This window comes from Vombatus ursinus, unplaced genomic scaffold, assembly GCF_900497805.2.
Source record: "Vombatus ursinus unplaced genomic scaffold, bare-nosed wombat genome assembly UNPS02014768.1, whole genome shotgun sequence".
Classification (NCBI taxonomy): Eukaryota; Metazoa; Chordata; class Mammalia; order Diprotodontia; family Vombatidae; genus Vombatus; species Vombatus ursinus.
This window is the reverse complement of record NW_020954546.1, coordinates 4,802,946-4,815,408: the sequence shown is the minus strand read 5'-3', so window position 1 is coordinate 4,815,408 and position 12,463 is coordinate 4,802,946. Positions and strand designations below refer to the sequence as shown.

Below are 12,463 nucleotides of genomic sequence, written 5' to 3'. Positions count from 1 at the left end.
ATGACTCCATATGGGATTTTCTTGGCAAAGATGCTGGAGTGGTTTGCTATTTCCTTCTCTAGTGGATCAGGCAAATGGAGGTTAGGTGACTTATCCAAGGTTGCACAGCTAGGGAGTATCTGAGGCCGGATTTGAACTTGAGTCTTCCGACTTCAGGCCCAGTGCTCTGTCAACTGAGCTGCCTCGATGCCTCCAGACAGAGCATTTCTTTTCTTTTCTTTTCTTTTTTTTGGTGAGGCAATTGGGGTTAAGTGACTTGCCCAGAATCACACAGGTAATGAGTGTTGTGTGTCTGAGGCCGGATTTGAGCTCAGGTCCTCCTGACTCCAGGACCGGTCCTCTATCCACTGCATCACTTAGCTGTCCCTGGACAGAGCATTTCTTAAGTGCGTTCTATGTGCCAGGAAGTGTGCTAAGTAATGGGACTACAGACATAAACAAGGACAATAGGACTTGAGGACTCCATTATAAGATCTGAGGAAGTAACTGAGAGTGATGGGTCACCTGCAGCAGGTGATGGGGGTGGGGGGCGAGCTTCCACAGTATCTGTCATACCCTTCTCTTGCCTGATGCTACCATATTGAAAATCAGGGGAATGATATGAGGGGTGTCTGCCCTATCCCAATTTTCCTTCTCTTAGGCAGGTATGGTCACAGTTTCCTCAAGGACCATGGTGCTGCTTTGATAGTCAACAGTTGAGTCTGTGCTCTTTGAAGGGGAGGGATCAGTAACAAGGAATCATCCCAGACAGCGGGTAACCCAAAAGTCATTTCTGTTTGACACAGGTATACATTACAGTTTTTAGCAGACTTTTCTTTCCAAATACATTTGACATAGACTAATATGAAAATGAGTTTGCAGTTCCTGTGCACAAAGTCGCTTGGCATTGGGCTTGGGCCATAGGTAAGGTTGCCAGGTGCCACTTCCCCAGATCTGAGGGGACCAGGCGTTAGGTCTAGGAATAGGCCAAGAGTTAGAGCTGCTTCTGCAGGAAAATGAGACTCAAGAATCCAGCTTCAGGCTGAGTCAAGAGAACTTCAGGGATTCTTGCTGACTTCCCAAGAAACTCTTGTCTAACACAAGCCAGTAAGACTGTCTGTATTCTGGGTGCCTGACACCAGGCTCCATTCTCTCCTGGACAGATAGATCAGTGCTGACCAAGGGTCTAAAAACTGAGCCCTTGGAGGTCCTCATGGAATGAATGAATGAATGCAAACGTATTTAATAAGCGCTTGTTAGGTGGTGTACTTGATAGAGATTTGGTCTTGCAATCAGGAAGACCTGAGTTCAAATCTGCCTCAGACACTCATGAGCTATATGATTCTGGACAAATCACTTAATCTCTCTCAGCCTTAGTTTGCTCCTCTGTAAAATGGGAATAATAGCAACAGCACCTACCTCCCAGGGTTGCAGTAAAGACCAAATGAGGTAATGTAAAGTGCTTTGCAAACCTTAAAACACTCTAGAGATATTTGCTGTACTTTGTGCCAAGCACGGTGCTGAGCCCTGGGGATATAAATGCAAAAGCAAAGATGGTCCCTGCCATCTAGAAGCTTATATTCTGATGAGAAAGACAGCACACATAAGGGAGTGGTGGTCTGGAGGTACACTTTGGTCCTGGATATTAGAGATTGTGAATGGGACTGTGAGAGAGAAGGTTGACATACCCCTTCTGTGTGTTGACACACAGTGGCAGAAGTGATTTGATCATGGTTATAGAGCTGGAGGTAGGAAAGAGGGTAATAGAGTATCACGACTGTTGAGAATGGAGTGGACACTGCCCATTTCTGCTTATGGGAGAGTTGGGGTTGTCCTCCATGCTTATTGGATTCTGCTGTGGCAAAAGTTCCAGTTTAATGAAGAGTAAGGGAACTATTAAGGAGCTGACTTCTGCCTCAGTTTCCCCTCTCTCTAAAATGATTTTTTTTTCTGGAATGATCAGAGATGAATATAAAGTTTTATTTGTGATTTCATTCTAAACATAGAGATTTTTTTAAATGGTGCCAGCTTGTTTATGAGGCACCAGTCAGATTTTGCTTACACCGTCTTAAAATGGAAAAGGCAACCCAAAGGGGCAGAGCTCTATAATCTCTAGGGTCCCTTCTATCTTCTCCACTCTCTTCTGCTGTTTTAAGGGTAGAGAAGGGATGAAGCCTGGGGCTAAAAATTTGTTGCCCATAATTCCGAGCGGATAACCAAGAGTTGATTATGTATCAAGATGACTATTTATTAATTAGCTCCTCTGAGCATAGCACCAGAAGGAAGAGGAGTCTGAGGCTCCATGGACTTCTTTCCCTGGGAGGGATTGTTAAGCCTTGTCTGTTACTGGTGACCAAGGGAAGTTGGGGATTATTTAGAAGAAAGAGAGCTTAATCAGTTTGGGCCCTGTAAGCATGGGAGAGGCCTCTACCACGGCAATTTTTCTCTGGATTGACAACCCTCCTTGGACCACATAAAAGTGTCTTGAGTGAAAATGCCCGGCTCCACATTGGCCAGCAGCTGGCTTTTTCTTTTGCAGGCTCAGTGTTGACAGAATAATTCAGACACAGGGTTCTATTTATACACCAGCAATAGAATGTGCTCTTTCAATGATATATTTTCAGTGATGGGGATGGATTTGTGAGTGCTCTTTGTGACTTGATGACAGCCACTGGGATTGAGAGTGAAGCGAGACCTTGGAATAGAGATATTTCTTTCCTTCATGTGGGACTGTGGGCTCCCCTGGTATTAGATCTGTAACCTTGACCTTGTCAACACCATTTAGTGCAATTCTGGAAGCATGTATTAAATCTCCACTGTGTGCCCGTCACTGCTAGGTGATAGGGGTACAAAGACAATAAACGAAAGAATCTTTGTCCTCAAAAAGCTTACGTTCTTTTAGAGGGGCACAAGAGGTATATGAAATAATTTGACGGGGAGGGGGTATGTAGACAATACCAACACCTAGGTGGAATCAATGTAGGTGGCACAGTTTAGAGAGCTCTGGGATTTAAGTCAAGAAGACCTGAGTTTGAATCCTACTTTACTCAGTAAACATCTATTAAATGTCTACCAAATACTATTCACTGTGCTAAGTGCTGGGGATACAAAGAAAAGCAAAACAGTTAATACTCATTTGGTTACAGACAAGTCTAACCTCTCTTTTAAGCCTTAGCTTTTACCCATCCATGAAATGGGGACAATAGTAACACCTACCTCCTTAGTGGTAGTAGTGGTAGTAGTAACCTCAGTACTGGTAGTAGTGGTAGCACTAACCTCAGTAGTGGTGGTAATAGTAACCTTAGTAGTGGTGGTAGTAGAAGTAATGGTGGTGGTGGTGGTAGTAGTAGTAGTGGTAGTAGAAGTAGTAGTAGTAGTAGTAGTAGTAATGGTGGTAGTAGTGAGCTTAGGAGGAGGTAGTGGTAATAATCTTAGCAGTGGTGGTTGTGGTGGTGGTGGTAGTAACCTTAGTACTAGGTAGTAGTAGTAGCTATGTTTGTAGTAGGGGTGGTAATGGTAGTATAGTAGCATTGGTAGTAGTAATAGTAGTGGTAGCAGAAAAAGGTCTTTTATTGGGAGGTGGCACCTGAGTTGAGACTTTAAGGAGCCCAAGGATTCTGGCAGCCAGAGGTGAGGGAGGAGAGCATTGCAGGCATGAGAGATAGCCCTCTAAAGAGCCCAAAGGCAAGAGTTAGAATGGCCCGTCCAGGGACTAGCACAGAGGCTGGTATGACTGGGACGTAGTCTATGGAGGGTAGTAATGTGAAATAAGGTTGATAAGAGAGGGTCTGAGTTACTGAGAAAACCAGGCCAGATGTTTTCCCTCCAGAAGTTAGAAGACAAGAGAAACTTATTTAAGTCATGGTCATTTGCTAGTTGTCTCACTCTACTATCTGGTTTGAATGATGCCCCAACCTTTTCTAACAAAGACACTTTCTTGGTTTGTTTCTGGTTCAGAGAACGGATGGGACGGGAGAGAGAAAGAGTGTGTGTGTGTGTGTATGTGTGTGTGTGAGATCAAGGTGCACAGTCATCGTGAAAATCCAGTAGCATTCATTCACTGTTACCAGGTGGGTTTTGCTATTGAAAATATTTCCTTGATAGCCAAAAACAGGGGAGATAACATGGCAAAAGAAAACCACCTGGATACCCAGCCTCTTTCCCCTCCCTAAACTTGACCTGGGGAGGAGCTGGCCCTGCCTGTTATTCCACTTTCCCTGCTTCTGGCCAGGTCCTTCAGAGGCCATGTGGTTCTTTCCCTTTACTCAGCCCAGCCTGGGTCATTTTATATCAGAATTTCGGTGAAGTGTCAAGAACCTTGAGCTGGGAGTCAGGACATCCAGTTTCTATGCCTGACTGTGCCTATCAGTGATCATACTTAAGGCAGGTCACTTCATGTCCCTAGGTGTCAGTTGTTCTTTTATCTTTTGGGTTAGAACAAATGAGCTTTCCAGTCCTGAACCAGTCTAAAATATTGATTTTTCTCTTTTGCTTTAAAAAGAAAGAGGAAAAAAAAGAAAGAAAGGAATACCCCTTTCTACATCATTCCCCCACCCACTCAATCAATTCTTAGGAAATTCTTCCTGGTATATAATTTCAGTCTTTCCATGTGCTGTTTTGGAATTGGAAAAATACTGTGAGGGGCAAGTAGGTGGCACAGTCAGGAGGGTGCGAGTTCAAATCCTGTCTCAGACACATAACACACGACACTTACTAACTGTGTGACCCTGGGCAAGTCATTTAACCCTGATTGCCTAGCCAAAAAAAAAAAAAAAAGCACTGTGTAATTTAGACATGGAGTAGGAAGCATGCTAAGAGGGGAGAAGAGGGTGGCAGAGAGGAGAAAAAGACTTGTTGGAATCTGTGGAGGTAGGTAGTGAGTCCCAGAAGTAGAATTTGAACCCAGACCTTCCTAATTCCAGGTCTAGCGCTCTATTCCTTAGACATGTTCTCCCTCATGAAAAAAGACTTAAGGACAGTTTGCATGAGATGCCTCAGTAGGTATAGTTGAACCTGGTGCCAAGCATAGACTTAGGGCATGGGGACCATTAATGGTGGATTAGGTTCGTTGGGGTTTGTCCGGAAGGGGAGTCAGTCTTGATGTTCCAGTGTGGATTCCCCGGATGGTCCTAGCCTGGCTTATCTGCCTCTGAAGCAGAAAGGGAGCTCTTTATTTTGTTTCCCCAGGGGGCAAGTCCGCCAGTATGAGCATTGGTGGAGTTTGGGGAGTCTGATGTGTTTGTATATGTAGCTGAGAATGGGTTTTGGCTAATTAGCAGACTGCTACTATTTAAACTTAATCTTAACGTGGTGGGTATTGGGGAGGGTATGGCTCGGGGAGGAGAACCCCAGAAGTTTGTGTTCAGGGATACTTCTTGAGGACAAGAATTGTTTCAATTTTATCTTTGTGTTCAACCCCAGTGCCTAGAACAGTGCCTGGCATAGTAGGTATGTAACAAATGCTTGTTGATTGATTGAGCTCAGCTCTAGCCCGCTGAAGTTATTGTGAAATGGGTAGGAAAAAAGTTTTGTTTCTCTTTTGTCCCATCCTTCCAACAACTGCCATGCAATTTCCTTATTCAGGCTTTACTTTTTCTGTTAAACCTTCCCCTATTTTCTCAATAACGCAGGTTTATCTCCTCAGTTCTTCTTGACACTTAGCCATTCCTCCGCCCTACTGTATCTAGCCAGTTACCCTATATTGAGTTTTAGCCACCTCATTCTCATCTCTTTCCTTCTTTCCCCTTTCACTGTAAGGATCCTGATTCAGGACCTCATCACTTCTTGCCTGAACTATTACAAAAGCTTCTCAACCAGTCTAATTGCTTCCCTCCTCTTCCCCTTTTCAGTGCATCTTGGACACATGTCTGACGATGTCACTTTCCTCTTGTTAGGTGGCTGTCTCTAACTCTGCAGTGTGGTGTATAAACCTGTGCCATAATCTGGCTCCCACCTGCCTTTCCACACTAACATTACTCTCCTTCATGTACCATATTCTAGTCCAGCTGGCCCACTCCCTGTTCTCCAAACTCAACATGCCATCTTTGGACTTCTTGCCTTGGGCTGGAATGCACTTCTTCCTCACCTCCTCAGTATCTCTAGCTTTCCAAGGGGCAAGGGACACACACACACACACACACACACACACACACACACACACACAAATGTGTGCTACCCTTTACATAGACAGACTCCTCCTTCCCTTACCAGTTGTTAGTAAATTATATTTACTTGTCTGTGTCTATGATGTATCTCCCTAATAAAATGTCAGCTACTTAACGGCGGGGACAAGTTTATTTTTGTCTTTTCTGTCCTCTAGTGTTTAGCACAGTGACTTGGACAGAATAGGCACTTAATACATACTTTGACTTGAGTGGAATTCTACAGCACACCCCTGCAGATGGCTGTGGGGTGAGTTTTTCCCAGTTACCAAGTGACCATTCCATATTTTAGGCCACGCTTAGCCAGTACCAGAGAGAGGCTGAGACGAGCAGTTCTGCCCTTCAGAGAGTGGAGAGCAGCTTGGAGCAGAAAGATGCAGAAATTCTCAAGCTTCAGAGGTGCATGTTGGGGATGGAGAAGGTGACTATTGAGTTCTTTTGGATTTCAGGTCCTCAGAGCTAGGAGGCCCCTTAAGGTATGACCCTAGTCCACCCCCCTGCCTTAGGGCATTTCTGCTGACCTGCACATTCAGAGAGAGCTATCTTATTTTTAAAGGGTTCCAGAAATGGACATCCCCCAACCTCCTTTGGTAGATGCTTCCTTGTTTCTTTCCATGTTTGAAGGCCAGGAAGTTCTTTCTCCTGTCACACTTTAGCCTCCCCTATTACTGGTGAAGCCTCTTTATTTCCAGCTTGTACATCTCCCTTATATAGGCTTGGAGACTGTTCTGAAGTTGGCACTTGCTGCTGGGGCAGTGGCAACCAGAGTTGGCAGATGAATCTGCCCTGGATTCATCAGGGCTGGGTTTTCCCGGAGGGCAGTAGGGTGAGGCCGGGAGGTTTCCGAGCCCAGTTACTAGAGGAGGGTGGGAGGGACAGGTTCTTGATTTCAGCAGAGGGCACCCCATGAAACTAGCTTGGCCTGCCTGCTCCTGTTTGGCAGCTGGCCTTAGTCCCTACCGTAGGATTCTCCCTGGACCAACTAGGGAGACAGACGCCTTCCCCTCATCCCAACTTTGCCTTCCTCTGCTCTGCCTAGGAGCAACAGAACTTACTGGAGAAGGTCAGGGAAGGGGAGACGGCCCTGGAAGAGCTTCGGACTCAGACTGCTGACTGCCTCGCAGAACAGGAAAAGTAAGGGCGCCTGCTTGCTCACTGTGCGGTTGGGGCGGGGGTGTTGCACTGCGGTGGCTCTCACAAGGGCCAGATTTGGGGTGGGAGCTGCTGCTGCAGCTGCTGATGTCACACCTTCCTAGTCTGACTCATCCACATGCTTCTTCAGGGTGTGGCCTACTCCTAGGGAGAGGACACTGCATCTGGGAGCCAGCACCATCTTTGGGGAGGCAGTTGGCTTGGGAGTCACTAGCTCGCAAGGAAGCTCTGGTCATTCGAGCCACGGCTAAGAGTTATTGATTAACTGCCGAGAGTTTAGTTAGGACATGGGCCTACTTGTTATAAACCTAGCACAAAATAAAACCTGATTCGTGCATAAGAGAGGTGCAGAGTAACGTATGTATCATCAACCCAGATGTTAAATACCTATCGTGTGCAACACACCCTGCCAGGTGCTGGAAGAGATGCAAAATTTGGACATGATAGAGACCCCGCCCTCAAAGAGTTTATAGGGTGTATGAGGTCCACAGGGAGCAAGGGCACCACTGACTGGGGGGAGTCAAAGCAGGCTTCCTGGAGGAAGTGACATTTGAAATTGGCTTTAAAGGAAGAAAGCATAAGTTTTTAGCAAGAAAGGGGTAGAGGGCAGGTAAAGTACAGATCACGTATGGGATACAAGTAATAGTCCAGTTCAGACCAATCATGGATAGAGAAAGGAGTATCCTGAGAAAAATGTAGAGAGGCAGTTGTTTTTGTTAAGTCATTTTTCTGACTCTGACCCCATTTGGGGTTTTCTTGGCAGAGACACTGGAGTGGTTTGCCATTTCCTTCTCTGACTCATTTTCCAGATGAGGAAACCGAGGCAAACGGGGTTAAGTGACTTGCCTAGGGTCACACAGCTAGGCTGGATTTGAACTCGGGGAGTCTTTTGTCTCCAGGCTTGGCGCTCTATCTCCTTCACCACCTAGCTGCCCCACAAAAGGACACTACTGAACAACACCACCAAGGGCAGTTGTACAGGGCCTTATGTTCCCAGGCATCAGAATTTAAATGTTGATTTGGTGAATTCATTGAAGGATTTTGATTAATGAAGTGGTGTGGCCAGATCTTCACAAATGAAAAAGGAGTTTGACTGCAGACTAAAGGACGATGTTAGAGGGTGAATGTGAGTGGAAACAGCAAGACTTGTTTATGGAACTCCCTGTCACTGGAAGGGTTCCAAGGGAGATTAGACGGGTGACCTGAGGCGGTGCGATAGAGTGGGAAAGGGGAGTCTTCATTTGCAATCCTGGCTCTGAAGCTTAATAGTATGTGGTCTTGGGCAAATCACTTGATCGGTGGTAATACAAAGCCTAAAATCTTCCCTGAAGAGTTTACTTAGCAGAAAGTGGGAGGAAGCACGGGCTGGGTTGGTGTGGTAGACTTAATATATGCACGGCCATACACGTACAAAGTCATTTCAAAAAGGAGAGGGAACTGACAGGTTGGGATTAGGAAAGGCCTCATATAGGAAGCAGAAAATGTGCAGAGCCTTGAAAGAAGCTAGAAAAGGTATATTTAACCAGCAGAGAGGCAAAAGAAGGGATTTCAACCATGATTGGGGAAGTAAATTCAAATTATCTCTAATTTAATTAATAATAAATAATAATGAATAAACTACCATCTACTTTCCATATAATCAGGGGGACAGAGAAAGCCTATATCGTTGAAGCATACCAAGTAATACCAAATTAGGCCACTCTGAACCCTAGGCCACTGAGGAATTTCTGGCCTCTTTGTGCTATCGGCCATAAACGGTAACAGAAATAAACTCTCAACTAATGAAACTGATGAATCACAGATCCAGTTTAATGTTGTTATGTTGGATATGGTCTAAACTATAAATTTTTTTTTTTTTGGCCATTACATCATAATTCCCATCACAGTCTTTGAGGATAGAGCTTTCTTGAGGCTTTTATCCTGGTGTTACTGGCTCTAGATTTTAAATTTAGGTCAGCCATGGAAAATCTAAACATTTTATTTTTAGGCCTTTGCTTTTGTCATGTGCCTCTCTGACCTAATCTGTTTCCAGAGTAGGTCAGAAACTCAAAGATCTAGGAAAAAAAAAAGAAACTCAAAGATCAACTAAGTTATTTTGGGTTATTCCCTTTCCTTTTCTTCCTGTATTGGAGGCTTGAGTTAATAGAAGCATAAGAGGAAGAAACCAAAGGGCCTGTATAAATCTATATATGATTATTTGGTTATTAGGGATTTTAGGAGAAAGAAGGGAGGGAGAGAAGGAAGGAGGAAAGAAGGAAAGGGGAGGGAAAGAAAGAAAAAAGGAAGAGGGAAAAAAGGGGAAAAGGAGGAACGGAGAGAGAAGAGAGGAAGGAGGGGAGAGAAAGAAAAAAGGAAGGAAGGGAAAAGAAGGGAGAGAAAGAAAAGAGGAAGTTCCTTTTAAATTGTTTTAGTTACTTTACATATTGTTTTGTTGGCTCTGCTTACTTCACTCTGCACCAGTTTATATAGATCTTTCTGTGCTTCTCTGTATTCATTCATTACATTCATCATTTATTTTTGGGTTTGTTTTTTTTTTTCAGCCCAAGGCAAGGTTTATTAGAATATCCATCATATTGGGCAGACTCTTAAGGAGCCTGAACATTAGTGAGCTATTGGCTAGACTTTAAGAATGTGAGCAGTGGCTAGATTTTAATAATCTAAGCCCATCATTTCTTATAACACAATAATATTCCATTACATTCATGTGCCATGATTTGTTTAGCCATTCCCCAACTGATAGATATCTACTTTGTTTCCAGTTCTTTGCTATCAAAAAAAAAATTGCCACTTTAAGTAATTTGGTATTTTGGAGACTTTCTTCTTATGCTGTCCTTGGGAGATAAGCCCAGTAATGGAATCTCTGAGTCAAAAATATGGGCGTTTTAATAATTTTATTTACGTCATTTCAAATTGCTTTCCAAAATGGTTGTACAAATTCACAGCTCCGCCAGTAGTGTAGCGGAGACTCTATCTTTCCACAACCCCTCCCAACATTGATTGTTGCCATCTGTTGTTATCTTTGCCAATTTTCAGGATGTGAAGTGAAACTTCAGAGTTTTTTGATTTGCTCTTCTCTTATTATTAGTGAATTGGAGCATTCTTTCTTGTGGATGTGAAAATTTGCAGTTTCTTCTCTTGAGTGTTCTCAAGATGTTCATGCCCTTTGACCACTTATCTACTGGGGAATGGCATTTGGGGTGTGTGTGTTGTGTGTGTATGTGTTTATTATTGTTTGTTTATATTTATCTTGGATGCTAAGCCTTTATCATAGAAATTTGGTACAAAGATTTTTTCCCTACTCAACCACTCTCCTTATTCTAGATGCATTAATTTTGTCTGTGCAGAAGTTTTTTGTTTTTATGTAGTTAAAGTTATCTATTTTATCTTTTGTAATTGTCTCTGGCCCTGGTTTGGTTAAGAATACATCTCCTATCCATAACTGTGAGAGATATTTTAATTGGTCTTCCTTCCTCTCTGTTTTCTCTCTCCAAATCATCCTTGACTCCGCTAGCAAAGTGATTTTCCTAAAGCATGGGTTTGCCCAGGTCTCCAACACACACAACCCAATCAATAATTCCCGAGGGCTCCCTACTGTCTCCAAGATCAAATATAAATCCTCTGTGGCATTTCAAGCCCAGGGGTGGGGGGAACCTTTGGCCTTCTAGATCTTTAAGTGCGGCCCTTATAGTCAAAAGGATCTAGAAGGCAGAAGGTTCCCCACCCCAGAAGCCCTTTCCTTCATTTCAAGTCTTATACTTTACTCATAATCGAACTCCAGTGGTCTGCTTACTAGTTCTCACCAGAGCTAGTGTTCTATCCACTGCCATTTAGCTGCCTACATGTGTAAAAACCACTTATATTACAGGCTATGTAGCTTATATAAAATCCGATCTGTAACATACATGTGGAATAGGCACATGCCCAGCAGGCTGCAGTCATACTTCACTCCCCCCTCAGCCATCTTCTCTGCCCTGCTCCTCCCCCACTCTCTAGTTCTGGGACTATAATCAAATCAACTCTGCCCTCTAGCAGGGGTGTGTCACCCTACTCATCATCCTAGTAACTTTCTGGACCGATTGGGCCCCCTCCCTGGCCACCACTCCCCAAAGTGTAGTCTACTCTATGAGAATGTAAGTTCCTTAAGGGCAGGAATTAGCTTTCCTTTGGCATGTGTAACCCAGGGCTTAGCACATAAAGTGCTTAATAAATGCTTTTTTATTCATACTAACATGTGATTAAACCATTTTAACAGTTAGCCGTATAAAATGCAGATTTTTCCAAATAAAAGAAATTTGAGAAAGAGAAGAATAGAGAATTAAGGTAGAAAAAGAGGAAGTTTTTGGAGCTTAAACCCCTAGGCTTATCTTGTCTTTGAGACAGAATCTTAGATTTCTAGGTTTTAGGTATCCTTCGCTGTTACCCCAAAAAGAGGTTGGGGATGCAGCTACAACATAGTGGAACCTTCCATCAGGCTGTCTAGTTTGGTTTCCCAGTAGAGTTGGACTCCCTCACCTTGTAAAAAAAAAAAAAAAAAACCAGTCACCAGCGTTTGTGCTTCTGAGACCTAGGAAAATAGCAGCAGCAAGCTGGAGTCTCATGGAACATTCTTCTCAAGTGTCTTGGCCTTCTGGGGATTTTTGGTTCTGTCTGCTTTGAAGATATCATGTGATACAGTAGAATATCTGCTGGCCTAGAAGTTAGAAGCCTTAGGTCAGTCTTGGCTGAGCCTCTCAGCTTTATGACCTGTACTTTAATAAGTTACTTCTGATTAGACCTCACTTTCCTTGTCCAAAAATGAGGAAGAGGAGGAGGCTAGGTCCTCTGAGGAAGGAAACCGTTGCTGGTCTTCCAAGCAATAATATAATAGAACAACAGCAGCTATTGGGTGAGAGATCCTCCAGGAAGGGTCAGAGGAAGAAGTGGTACTGAGGCAATTGTTGGTTGACCTGATAACTACCAACAATAGACCTATTTTCTTCCTGGGGGATGTATCCTATGTGTCCAAGATATAACGAAGTCTTCCAAGACTTAAGAAAATGGATGACTTAAAAGATAACAATAAAAATCTTTTTAAATTCGTTTTAGCCAATTTAAAAAAAAGAAGAAAAAAGATGACTACCACAAGTTCTTGTGATTCATTTGGGCACGCATGACCCTGCCATAAGGAACCT

The 12,463-nt window shown here is 43.6% G+C and overlaps 1 protein-coding gene across 4 annotated transcripts in view; it reads left to right on the top strand.

Moving 5' to 3' along the window:
• LOC114043102 (tuftelin-like) overlaps positions 1 to 12,463 on the top strand; it is a 46,237-nt gene that overhangs the window by 18,204 nt on the left and 15,570 nt on the right. For all 4 annotated transcript variants that reach the window (XM_027862043.1, XM_027862040.1, XM_027862041.1 and 1 more), the window contains 2 exons: positions 6,433 to 6,561; positions 7,180 to 7,274. In XM_027862043.1, the coding sequence (XP_027717844.1) occupies positions 6,433 to 6,561; positions 7,180 to 7,274 (224 nt within the window). The remainder of the gene's footprint in view (positions 1 to 6,432; positions 6,562 to 7,179; positions 7,275 to 12,463) is intronic.